Source organism: Amblyomma mixtum, chromosome 8 (assembly GCF_055824585.1).
Source record: "Amblyomma mixtum isolate Tamu chromosome 8, ASM5582458v1, whole genome shotgun sequence".
Lineage (NCBI taxonomy): Eukaryota > Metazoa > Arthropoda > Arachnida > Ixodida > Ixodidae > Amblyomma > Amblyomma mixtum.
The window spans coordinates 144,182,986-144,196,825 of record NC_143019.1 but is presented as its reverse complement, the minus strand read 5'-3'; the positions used below and the strand labels follow the sequence as shown (position 1 = coordinate 144,196,825).

Sequence of the window (13,840 nt, the reverse complement as noted above, 5' to 3'; positions counted from 1 at the left end):
TACTACCACCATCGCACGCTACCACTGCATGAGCTGGTAAGAAGATGTCCGATATCTCACCTGAGAAAAGCAAATATGTCGGTGCAGTGCAGAGTGAGTAGGCCGTCCGGAGTCTGTGGAAAGAATGGCGACCGCCTCATCATCTTGATACTCAGTGCACGCCCCAAAACGTATTAATGCTCAACGCTATCTTTGTCCGCGCGTGAATTGTCAACTCGCAGAACAACACGCGCCCTATACTATTTTGCAACCAAATACCCTCACTTGCAGACGTCAATATCACATCTTCTGAAAATGGAAACCGGAGATGCCATTTTATCTGCATGGGCGCGAACACGAGGAGCGGGTCGGGAGAGGTGCTCTCCAAGGGAATCCATCATTGTAGCCTCTCAACAACTTCCCTTTACACTCTATCTCGAAAGGTGGTGGTGCGTGTTGGGGCTTCGAGTTTACGCAGACTAGGGGGCACCTCTCCTTACCTTTTCGAAGAAAGATATAGTGGAGGGCGACTCACCCGCCTCCCTTCGTGCTAACCCCTTCAGTGAGCAGAGATGGAAATGAAAAAGTGAAAACGCGGTCTAGGGACAACAGTTTTTGGTTGGAAGAAATCATCCTGTAAATCAGCTTTCCTGCAATTCTGGAAGTTGTCAGTTGTTTGAAGAAATAGAAGTTACTGGCCGTGCCTTTGTGAGTTTGGTATAGCCCAATAGCCTGCAGATGATTTTCAAAACTGGAGTTAGAATACCATGCTCGTCTACTGAACAGTAGACGAGCACGAGCAATAAATCTTTTTGCTGATGACTGCGTCATATACCATGAAATTAACAGTGACTATGATATAGCTCTTCTTCAATCGGATATTGATCATGATCTTGAATGGACTAACAAATGGAACATGGAACTAAACATATAAAAGTGCAAGTACATGCGGGTTTCTCGTCGTAACACCACATTGCCTTCATATCGTCTTAATAATTTCAGCCTTGAGTCTGTGGCTTTTTATAAATATTTAGGTGTCTTCATTTCCCATAATCTTTCTAGGAAAGTACACATAGACCATGTAAGCAATAACGCTAACCGCATGCTGGGCTACATACGCCGTAACTTTAATCTTTCTTCTAGCTCCGTAACACTGCTTCTCTACAAGTCGTTGGTTCGTAGTAAACTAGAATATTCTGCATCTATCTGGGACCCCTATCAAGAGACACTAATATACCAACTCTAATATATACAGAACCCTGCGGCCCGTTTCATTCTCTCAAATTATCACCGTAACTTAGCGTCAGTGCCATGAAATCAAGCTTATCACTCCCACTACTGTCGCAACGTAAAAATATATCCCGCCTTTGTCTATTACAAAAGATTTACTACGATAACCCCATCCTTAAGAGAAAATTTATAACGCCACCTTCCTACGTTTCAGCTCGGATCGATCATCGTCATAAATCTGGTATTCTTTCATGCCAAACAAACCACTTTTACAACTCATTCATCCCCAGCACATCGGCACAATGGAATCACCTTCCCCGATTGGTCGTCGAAATAAGTGACCATTCTGTGTTTAAATCGGCTTTAACTAACTTGATGGTAACATATTACATGTAATTCTTGCGCCCTGCCGTTTATTCTTTTCAGCTTATGTGGTAGTTCAAACAGACCTGGTGTTTTTTTTTGTTTGTTTTTCCCCCTTCACAATTTCTGCTGTTTAAGGGCATGACAGAATGTGTGCACCAGCGTTTTCCTGCCATTTTCAACAACTTCCTCGTGTTTTTCTTTGTTTGCGTGGTATGCTTACTTTTATTCTTTGCTCATAATTTCGTGTTAAATGACTGTTAATTCGTTTCATTGTATTTGCTGTAACCTACTGATTTGCGCGAGCCATATTTTTGTTCACATTTTGTGTTACTTGTGACTGCTGTTCTTTTGTCATTTTGTCTATTGTACCCCACTCCCCTCTGTAATGCCTTCGGGCCCTGAGGGTACTGAAATAAATAAATAAGCAGTCTTAAAAAATGTTCCAAAAGCACTGGTTAACTGGGCTCTGCGCTTCTAGTACTGATATGTTATGGTCACGCTGAAGCGCCCGCCTTCAGAACCGCGCAAGTCCCCTTGCTCTCACCGCCTCTTGGCTGTTATTTTTCTAGCGTCCCTGAAAATTTTAAGCTGGGTGTTTATGGACTTCCATAAAAGTTTGAAAAGAGGGATCAGAAAATGAAGGTTGGTTTCGTGGCGTCGTTTCCTAGCGTGATCTGCCATCAAAATTTTTCTTTGCGGCTCGAAGGATCAGATAGCTGGTATTTCGTGCCAAGGACTCCGCCCAGGAATGGCACGGTGCTCACTCGTTTAGACTTTTCTGTCCAGCACGTGAAAACCCCTAGCATAAATGCGGAGATGAAAGAGACACTTTGGCCATTAGACAGAGAGCTTTTTTCTCGTTCGACGCTTAAATTTATTTCCAGGTGTCAATGAAGAGCTTCCTTTCGCAAGACGCAATGCCCAGGTTGCTATTGCAAGATGTTTGTAACCCGTTTTTGCAAGTAATACTGCTACGCTGAATTATGCCAAAGATTTCTTCGCTAAAGAGGCATTACCGTCTGAATTTTGCATATCTCAAAATTATTCCAAGTAGGTTCAGCTACAATATGACTTTTATGATGATTTAGCGCTAACGCGAATGTCAAAAACGGGAAAACGCATGCCACGAACGCGCGGCGCCAGTTTCTCCCAATTTTTTTTGCGTACGTTGGTGCTAGGTTGTTTTCACGTGTAACCAGAAAGATGACTTTTATACTGACTTCTGCAGGAGTTTCTACTCAAAACACAGTTCTGACAATAGACTTTGAAAATAAAACTTGAAGACCTACATGTTATTCTCATCAGCTGTTTTTTACATTGTAGCGGCGATTTTCCCAAACTGCAACGCCGACAGTCGCTTAGCTACATCCAGCTAAGAGTTACTGCAGCCGGCTACCTCGCCTTTTCATATGGCTAAGACGCGTACGGCACTGAAGATGCAGCAACCTCCATTGTCGGAACACGGCAAGAACAAAAATTTGAATGACCTGGAAATTCTTCCATTCGGTGTCCGAAGAGGGGCTTTCGACCATAGGGAGGTTGTTCTCGTAGAAGAAATCGCGCAGAGGCTTTTCGGCGATTTCAACTCCAACAACTTGGTGACCATGCTCGTAGAACCTGTAAACCAATATGCGCTTATCACAATCGTACCCTCACTGTACCACGGTACACGTAGGAATGAAATTTTATAGTGCTTTCGTACCATTTCATCTCCTGCATCTTTCCACATAAAGGAAAAAAGACACGCAGCTGCTTTCCCGCGTTGGTAAATTCATGCCCGATCTTCTTTAGGTACCTGCAAATATTTTACAAGAGAACACGTGACCATCCAGAATTTCAGGCAGTGTTTAGCTCTGAATAGGAAGTGATTGAAATCAACGGAATGTGGCCTTCGTTGACTTTAGAGTCGAATCAAAGAAGCCAAGTCCTAACCAGTGGTTGTCTAACCAAAAGGCTTACAATGTGTCCCAGCATTCAGTAACTCAGCTGTGCCTATATTAAATATTCGTATTTGTCCTAAACATGGTGACCTGAAATTACGACGGTATGGCTAACAGCGCGAAAGGAATGAGACATGAGGAAGTGTGCAGTCTGATGTCAAAACAATGACAGCAATGTATTAGCCAAGAACGTGTCTTTTTTTGATTCATCAAACTTGTTGAGCAAAACTATTGCAACAAGTTCTGAAATTAAAACAGAAAACCGCTTCCTCCAATATAATGGCAATATAAGCATGTAGAGAAACATTCTAAAATCACATCCCCTAGTACAAATAAGTCGTAGTGATATGTGGTTTAAAGCTATTAACGCACTACCCTTGTGTCAGACTATTTCCCGAAATGTGAGATTTAAAAAAAAAATGAGATAAGATTTCAAGAACTAGTGGTGCGCCGCTGCACCGAAATGGACACCGTTTTTCTTCTGAACAAGCAATTTCTTGCAAGAACATATATGATGGTAGAACTAAAACTCGAGAGTTATACAAAGGAAACATCCAAGCATAACAGATGCCCTAATTATAGAACGTAGCTCGGCTGGTGACGTTGGTAAATTATGCTAGGCCACTCAACGTTTCACCACGCAGAGCTGAATAAAATACTCATTTGTGGAGAGCACACAACCACCTATAGAGATGAAGGCCAGTTCAGCATAACCGTAGTAGAAAACTGAAGCTGAAGAATGCATCTTGAGAGATGTCAACTAAAGTCAAAAGACGAGACGACCCATTCAAAGTTGCGGCTGGGACTGCTCCGCAGAAACATTGGAAGCTAGGGGTGTAAATATTAATTTTGCGCGGCCTGTTCTTGTGGAAGGGCTAGTTTATTCATTGCTGAATGAAGGATTGTTTATTACCATCGCTGAGCTCGTTCACGTCACTTGTATGGTTCCGGTCCACATCTGCTCTGGCGTGCATTCAGACTCATTTTTGGATCTCCAAAGTTTTAGCCTCAATTTTTCTGCCCCGCATTTTCGTGGGAAAGTGTAAGCCCAAGGTTGGCATGTGCGTTGGCTCGAGCTATGCAGCGTTGCTCTGGAAGAGTTCCTGTTAAATCACATGGCGAGCCAGACCTATAGCTGATTTTTCCTTAAATTTTAGAAATAGCTATGAACACGATTTACAAATGCCTTCAAAAGTTATGACTGTCGATATGACTGCTGAAGTATCTGAAGTTACAAATGCGCTTTTTGTGCTACTCACAATTCATGAATTTAATAAAAGGTTCGACGTACCGAATAGTAAGGGATAGAGGCACAGAAACAGAAATGATACCGCGGGCGCAGGGGTGCCTTCCATATTGGCGCAGTTATAAGTTATTTACGAAAAAAAAAACAATTATCGTGCAAAAATGTTTTTTTAAATGTAGCTAGAAGCTTCAAAACAATAACTTCGTTATTTTTTTTTGTTATTGCGATGGCGGTTATTTATAAGCATTACGGGCATCACTTCGTACTTTCGGGCGAACATGAGGAATCTGAACGAACAAACGTAGCGTTTAAAACAGGACACAGAAAGATGAGGACAGGACGGGGCTACAACTTACAACTGAATGAAATCGATAAACGAAAGACACATCCCTTCTCGAGCAAAGACGCGCATGCGCAAACTTGAAAGAATGACAAAACTGTGATAAACTAGAAAAAACCGACAAAAGAAAAAGAAAAAGAGATGAAAAGGCGTGGAATAGCCACCGGTCATGAAACTGTTTACAAACATTAAGTGCGTCTTAGAAAGTTTCTTTCTTTTTCCATTAGATAAATGGATGGTGTGCTAATGCACGTGTCATTACCGCGTTGTGATATTTCATGGGCAGGAATGTTCGGCGCCGGTGCTTCCCAAGTCCCACTAAACCACTCTTCGGTGTTATCGACCTAGTATCGTGGTAAGACGTCGCGATGATCCAGGAAAGCAAAACCATGAGGCAACTTGTCTGACGACGTGCTTTTAAACGTGTGCTCGGTAGAACTACGTTGAAACCCTACCACATTTTTTACCAATAAGTCTCATACCACTACTGCTTGTACCGGGCTCTCGTAAGACTGCATAGCACTGCCGTTTTCAGGGATGGATGCTTCTGGACCTCCCTTTTTTCCTGAACTGTAAATTTCCGACAGTGCCTCGAGCCTTCCGAGTGCCTCGCTCGCCGAACCTACGGCTTTGAGTGTCCCCAAAAATTATCAACTGCGGCCACCGGGGCCGCGGCAAAGCTACGCGTTTCAAACGGGGGAGTCAAACGGATATCAATTTATTTGGGTGGATAACTGCATTATCAACAACAGAGAGACGAACGGTAGTCATGTTTTGCGAATAGCACGGAAGGACGACCTGCCCGTCATCACATAGAGAGTTCTATCTTTTTCTTTCTGCTTTCTTTTGTAGCTTTTTCCTTAAACCATGGCTTTGTAGATTGTTTTCTCATGTCATCAGAAAAAACACTGTTAAAAGCAAATTCGTCACTATTGTCATTAGTACACTTTAATATCCGCAGTACCCATAACCTTCGTGATTATCTAGACAACACATTCACGCTGGTATGTTTAGTAGAAACATGGCTATTATCTGATGAACATCTGCGCAGTTTGAAAGGGTATGCTTCCTAATTTTGGAGTCGTGTTATTCACAGCGGTGATGGTCTTGCCATATTTGTGAAATCATCGTTCTGATAATTTTACACTGAAGGAATAAAAGTGTGTTAGAAATAAAGTTGTGGTCGATGTATAACTATCACGCACGGCCTTTTACAAACAAGTTCGCTGATATTTGCTACAACCCCCATAAGACATTGCGTGTATGGAAACATTTATTACGATTTATCAAACTTGCATTCCCATATAAACGAATATAAGTGCAGGTACAGTTAGTGTTAAGGATCAGGCCGATAAATTTAATCGCCATTTCTTAACAGCTAGCAAATTTAATTTAGTAAGCTATGATGCACTCAAACCACACACACTATTTTTCCAACTCCGCCATCAAAAGTTATTTGTACTGTTACGACCTAAAAACCAGCTCGGTGTGTGTGATTGAAGGTGGACACTTTTGGATGCGCGCGCAACTACTGTGAGGCAACGAAAGAGCATGAGGAGTAGCACTTAAAGGGGCAAGACGAGTTCATCGGAGGGTCGTCTCTTTAGTCTCTACAGAACGCTACTTCAAAGATCCCCTCTGGTTACATCTCTCCAGAAGCCAAACTAGTGGCATTATGACATCCGAAAGTGTGTTGTCGAAAGCCTCCTGTACCAAGAATGACCGACAAGCCAATCAGTGCACTTCGTAGAAATGTCTACTGAGCAGATTTCAGCAGAGTTACAGAGGATCCCTGATGAGACGTTGGCAAAAACAGTTTACTCTTCTGGGACGGTGTTTTTGCAAGACCCGATAGTGGCTTGAAGCACTGGAACTTTGAAGGCTTGCATACGAGCTACAGTGCATTTCACACGCTAAGTGGGCGGCTCACCGATGCTGAGTAAGACAAACACTAGAAAAATATCCTGAAAATATAAAGAACGCGTGTTGTGCTCGCATATGCTGTAATGAAAGAAATCATTCAGATGTAATCGCACTCCGCTCCTCTAACATGATCACGCTTGGTGCACAGCAGTTAGCACCTGTTTTTCCTTTAGGAATGAAGAATACCATTGATGATCAAAATATTTATTGTAGTACAGGAAGAAGGTAAAGAAGAGGAGGGTGGTGTATTTAGTCCGGGACTCCATTGGCGTTTGGAGCTGCCCTTGCTCGTTCGATAATTTGATGTTGATGGCCTTCTTCCGAGCTAGACTGTGCCGCCTCCCACCCATCCTGCGTTCGCTGTGTTTTAACATCAGTGACTTGGTTTTCTTGACAGCCCTATACCATACGGTACAGGTCCTCCTTCTCTCTGCAAAATCTGGAGTTTCATTCGTTTGAATCTCAGTTTATGGTGTGGAATGTCTCCGTCTGTAGTCTGCGGATCTAATCTCCTAGTGTTTGCTTAGGTTTTTTGTTTGTAAAGGGAGGATATGCCTACTTCTCTAATCTGGGATGTTGCAGTATCTCGCTGTATGCTGTGAGTGGATAGAACTGATCGCATTCCGAGGTACATCTCTCGCCCCGGGGGTAAAAAGCTCTGGCTGAGTTGTGTGCCTCTACACCCTGATGTCCAGGCACCACGTCAACTCTTTGACGTCAGCGTAGGCTTGCCAGGTTTGGAGGATCAAGGAAGTAAGCGGGGCAACACTACCCTGAGTGAAGTTTCGGTATTCTATTTTTGAGTCCGTGAGTACGTATTTGAAAGCGGGATATGAGGACGCGAGAGCTATTGCCACCTTTTCTGCTGTCGTATCGTAGCTGACTGCTGTAAGTCCATCTACCGTCTGCCCATTGTGGACAACCGCCACTGTGACTCCGGTTCCCGTGGCACCGGCGTAGGATGTCTTCTGGCATTGCATACTGCTTTCAATTCCCTTTGCTCTTTTTTTGTGTTCGGGCCTGGTCGGACGTCGGATTCATGTTTCCTGGAAGGGGAGTAGCTTTCAAGCATCCTCTCGAGGTGCTAGGGATGGCTTCTTTATTAAGGAGGTTGAGGGTGCACTCAGTATTGATGTTACTGAGGGCCCTTCTTCCTATCTGCGTGGTTGCCAGTCGGACGACTTGAGCCATGAAGCGTGTCTCGATACGGTCATCGATGGTGTTGTGGACACTGAAGTGAAGCAATCGCTTTGTTGAGCAGGATGCGTTGTTGGGCAAGTTGGTTCATATTGCTTTAGAAATATTGGATGCGCACATGAGACAACCACAAGAAAGGAGACGCATCCAATGTGCGCATCCAATATTTCTAAAGCGCTTTGCTGATGTTGATAGGAAATGTTCAATGAAGGGAACGATGAAAATCAGAAACGATCCTGAAACAAACTGCATGATCAGTATTGAGCAAACTCACATCAACAGCGCGAAGGCTAGATCCGCCCTAAAACACTGCATCCGGCAATCGAATAAAGAATGGAAGGGAAAAGAGGGGCTCATTCCGGCCATAATCCAAACTGTACAGCATTTACTATTGTTGAGTATGTGCGCACGAATGCCAAACGTATGCCGCTTCCTTGAAGCGTACAGACAGCAGCTCACTCTCGTTCGACTAACTGCAAGGCGCTTGGCCGCAGAATTCGAAAGCATTCCAGGCGGTAGGGGCGTTTTCACGCTTTTACATTGACACGAGGCTCGACTCGCGGTTGTGGTGCCATCAAATGTGCGTGTGCATACTGCCATCTCTCTTCTCAACACAAAGTCACCCACCACGGACCTCTTTCTTCTCTTCCCTTTCCTCAGCGCAGGCTGGCAGGACAGGAAATCTTTCTGGCCGACCTCTTTTCAATTCCAGTCATTAAAGCTGTCTCTCTTCCGCGCGCGCTGTGCATTGCATGACGTCGTCTTCACCAACCTCCAATCGGGCGCGATGGATGCAGAACACATCGCTATTGTAGTGCTCTCTTGAGGTGCCTCAACCGGTACAAACTTTCATAGTGCGCTACCAATGAGTTTCACAATTACCGATTTCGCAGATCTGTAATTGCCTCAAGAGTTTCCCTGCAGCCCTAACCTTTAACCAAAAGCGAAGCGAAACGCGGCGTCCTACCGCACATACTTCTCATCGTACCAAGTAAGCTTAATCGGCTGTAATTTTTTTTAGTGCGAAGGCACAAGCTCACTAGCAATCCTGAAAAACGAGATATTTGTGTTAAACCTCTCTGCTACCTGCAAAATTAAATAGGTTTTACCGCGACGTCGTCTCCAACACACGGAGACGCACCGCATGACATCATACTGCTATAGTCGCAACAGGTCACGCCTCGTGTTAGGCTGCCACACTTTCGCACTTTGCGTACAGGCCGTCATTTTCAACAACTCCATCCGTGCGCCAAAAGCATTTTGAGCCTCCTGCCCCGCAAAATCCACATGTGAACGTGAAGGCTCCGAGACAATTACGAAACGTAAGGAAATACGCATAGCTGGCTTCCTACGTCCATGGACACCTCCTTCGCGCTTTATATACGCGTTCGTTGTGGTACGGAGATGGTACTCCATTCGTTGGAAGAAATACGCCACTGGACCAGAGAAGATGACTTTGGTATCCACCTGCATAAATGTGCTTTCGCACAGTATTTCGTGTTTAGTAATGTTAAAGAATTATCAAGTGTTTTAGAGCACCTGTCTTAAGCGCCCGTTCGTAGTTAATGCGTGTCACCGCCGTCGGTGTAGCCGAGCCAAACCGTTCATAAATAAATAAAAATAAACATTGCCAAGCCTAGGTTTCCAACTCGCCGGGCCGCGAACAGATCAGCGTGGCTGGCCACTGCATGAGAGCATTAGACTATTGGCGCAGACGAACACGCCTCGAGTTAAAATGCAACATACTCTCGCATTGTGCATTGCTCATCCTCATATTCTTCGTCTGATACTGCTATTGGACTAATATACACATTTTGGCGCACTGCGCATTGCACTAATCAACTAACAATACTATCAACTAATTTCGCCGCCAGACGTGTCGACGACCCAGCAAAGCATAAAGACCCTACAGAGCCTGAGACACCTACAGAGCTGCGCTCAATTTTCGTATTAGAGAGTACGCAATCTTCTTAAGAATATTTACCCTTACAATTAGCACGGACTCTAAGTTACTGCGTCCACGCTGCTGGTCAATGCTGCAGTCCTGCGGTTTTCGACAGCGACGAGTTGAGATTTTTTTTCTCAGAAACTACGCCTCATGGCGAACAATTAAGGATGAGCACGCCGGTCTAGCCGCCGGCCTGTGTCAGAGTGCGCTGTTTAGCGTGGGTGCGCCGGCTGTTTTGGGCGCATTGACTGCTGAAGGGGGAAGTCAGCTTCTTTTTAAGGTTCGGACATTGGCAACGTGCAGTACTGACTAAGTACAGCAGCCATACCGCTTGATGGCGCAAACCACGCGGTTAGCAAAGGCGGGCCTACTGTTTCGACGTTATTGACCCCGTACGAGATGTTCGCGGGTCTTCCCAGAGACATCGCTACGCTGGGGCGCGGTCACCGCGGGACCTCTGTATTCAGTTTCGTTTGACAGACGCTTGGGTAGCAATGCATGTCGACAGTTTTGGAGCTGCCTGGGGGGAGGTGCAGGTCATTCAGTCTTCTTAATAACGCTTTTTTTCCTGTGACTTACATGGTTCGTTACATCCTGTGATGCTCTCTGGCTTCCAAAGCGCATTCCGCGTATCTGAGACAACCGATCACTGCCACGAAGTGCCAGACTTCGGCGGGTGCGCCCCACGTAGAGACAACTGGTGAGTGGAGGTCAGTCTACTGACAGACTGGTCGCATGTCTTATCTTTAGAATTTACGTTCAGTGTCCCGGGCGCGCACGGTGGTTCTCATGGGGTCTGGCACAAGTTGAAAAGGGCGTGGCGTTCTCTCCTCGTCGGAAGGATTGCCATCGCAAGGCGCGAACCACGCACAAACTTAACGCAACCGTAATGCGCATGCGTATTGCTTAGGGGCGCGCCACTCACCTTTCCTATGGGCGACTGTTTGAACCTTCCAAAGGCCTGCCACGGGACCCTGCATCGGCAGTCATTGTGCGCGGCAAGCCGGGTGATAGCACAGGACAGGTCCGCTATCAGGCACGTTATCGACTCGACAGCATTGCAGCAGCCAAGTTTCTACCCATGTGCTAGACGTTCGGGTCCTTCACCGCAGCTTTGCTCGACGTAAACATTTTCGACGCGCCAGCCTCCCGCGTATGCGAGCTCCTTGCTGTGGTGGAAGCTGCAGACGAATAGCTCCAACGAAGAAGGCAGGCGCGGTGGCGGGAACTGACATCCTATCGCCCGATGTACGGGACTTTCACTGGCTGCAAGGCGTGCAGGTTTTGCCCATGGAGGACAACATGGCGGCGTGAGAGGTGGGGCCCTCCGCTCAGCGCCCGCAGTGCGACGCCGTGGAAACGCAGCAGCATGTGCTCTTTCATCGCTTATTAGCTACGACATTTTGGCGACTTTCAGTCGCGATTGTTTGGCGGGACTCGGTGTGCTCACAATCGCTATCGCGGCATGGTCATGAAAATCTTGACTTGTGTTGGGGTTTTCGTTTTGTGGCGCCAGCGAGGAGTGGCAGTTTGTCAAGGCCGACCACAAAGGACCATGAATCCTCTATTATAGCGTCTGCGTGCTCACCTATTTCAGCACGCATGCGTGGACTTGGTGGCACTGTGCGAACATCAGTTCCTACGGTGGTAGTCAGAGATTCATCTCGTTATCGGCAGCCGTACGTGCGAGGGTCTTCTCTTGTACTAGTCAGTGGTGCGCCAGCGAGGAGTGGCAGTTTGTCAAGGCCGACTACAAAGGACCATGAATCCTCTATTATAGCGTCTGCGTGCTCACCTATTTCAGCACGCATGCGTGGACTTGGTGGCACTGTGCGAACATCAATTCCTACGGTGGTAGTCAGAGATTCATCTCGTTATCGGCAGCCGTACGTGCGAGGGTCTTCTCTTGTACTAGTCAGTGGTGCGCCAGCGAGGAGTGGCAGTTTGTCAAGGCCGACCACAAAGGACCATGAATCCTCTATTATAGCGTCTGCGTGCTCACCTATTTCAGCACGCATGCGTGGACTTGGTGGCACTGTGCGAACATCAGTTCCTACGGTGGTAGTCAAAGATTCATCTCGTTATCGGCAGCCGTACGTGCGAGGGTCTTCTCTTGTACTAGTCAGTGGTGCGCCAGCGAGGAGTGGCAGTTTGTCAAGGCCGACCACAAAGGACCATGAATCCTCTATTATAGCGTCTGCGTGCTCACCTATTTCAGCACGCATGCGTGGACTTGGTGGCACTGTGCGAACATCAGTTCCTACGGTGGTAGTCAAAGATTCATCTCGTTATCGGCAGCCGTACGTGCGAGGGTCTTCTCTTGTACTAGTCAGTGGTGCGCCAGCGAGGAGTGGCAGTTTGTCAAGGCCGACCAAAAAGGACCATGAATCCTCTATTATAGCGTCTGCGTGCTCACCTATTTCAGCACGCATGCGTGGACTTGGTGGCACTGTGCGAACATCAGTTCCTACGGTGGTAGTCAGCAAGATTCATCTCGTCATCGGCAGCCGTACGTGCGAGGGTCTTCTCTTGTACTAGTCAGTGGTGCGCCAGCGAGGAGTGGCAGTTTGTCAAGGCCGACCACAAAGGACCATGAATCCTCTCTTATAGCGTCTGCGTGCTCACCTATTTCAGCACGCATGCGTGGACTTGGTGGCACTGTGCGAACATCAGTTCCTACGGTGGTAGTCAGCAAGATTCATCTCGTCATCGGCAGCCGTACGTGCGAGGGTCTTCTCTTGTACTAGTCAGTGGTGCGCCAGCGAGGAGTGGCAGTTTGTCAAGGCCGACCACAAAGGACCATGAATCCTCTATTATAGCGTCTGCGTGCTCACCTATTTCAGCACGCATGCGTGGACTTGGTGGCACTGTGCGAACATCAGTTCCTACGGTGGTAGTCAGCAAGATTCATCTCGTCATCGGCAGCCGTACGTGCGAGGGTCTTCTCTTGTACTAGTCAGTGGTAGAGCAGCGCTGTGTGCGACTTTGCCGTGTGTGCCGTGCGCGTGCGGGAAGTCAACGCAACCGTACAGAAAACATTGGACTACCGCACGTGATAATTGTGGTTGTGTCGTTTAATATAATATTCCTTGTGGTCGCCCTTGGGCGACAATACTCGGTGTAGTTTTATCGTTTTTTTTTCTTTCGGAGAGACAAAGCTCCCTGAGACCTTCCCATTTAATAAAATTTCTGTTGGCAACATTGGGCCGCGGTGGTTGTATTCGTTGTAAGCACGGCGGCGCGAGGAATAGGAATGCGATACTCTAAAATTTCCGAGCGACTCTAGGAACATCAAGGGTGCCTTGATGTTCGCTTGCCTCCACTTTCAGTTTGCGGACACGCTTTGTACCGCACCGCGCCGCCGCTTCCCCCTCGGGGTGGCAAGCTTGGTCCCACGCGCCAGTCGCGTGCTGCGTGCGAATGCATGTGGCGCGTTTTCTGTGGTCTCTCTGCGGTTGTGTGACTACTGCAATAATGCGACTGAAGTATAAATAGGCAATAGATAGTTGCTTGGCTAGTGACAGTAATGTTCTGGAGCATTTGAGTTCGTTTTGTACATGCCGTAGTCACTCCGACTACATGAAAATTGAAATGTTATGATCTCACCGTAAAACAGCGCGCTTACACGGGACGAAGAAAGAAGACATGCACACACACAGCGCTGAAGATAG

At 46.6% G+C, this 13,840-nt stretch overlaps 1 protein-coding gene across 1 annotated transcript in view; it reads right to left on the bottom strand.

Annotated features, from left to right (window-relative positions):
* Positions 1 to 13,840, bottom strand: part of LOC149334694 (thiopurine S-methyltransferase-like) — a 68,807-nt gene that overhangs the window by 31,657 nt on the left and 23,310 nt on the right. The window contains exons 3-5 of the mRNA XM_089557981.1: positions 3,278 to 3,370; positions 3,063 to 3,192; positions 61 to 113 (exon numbers count right to left, since the gene is read on the bottom strand). Coding sequence (XP_089414107.1) covers positions 61 to 113; positions 3,063 to 3,192; positions 3,278 to 3,370 — 276 coding nt within the window. The remainder of the gene's footprint in view (positions 1 to 60; positions 114 to 3,062; positions 3,193 to 3,277; positions 3,371 to 13,840) is intronic.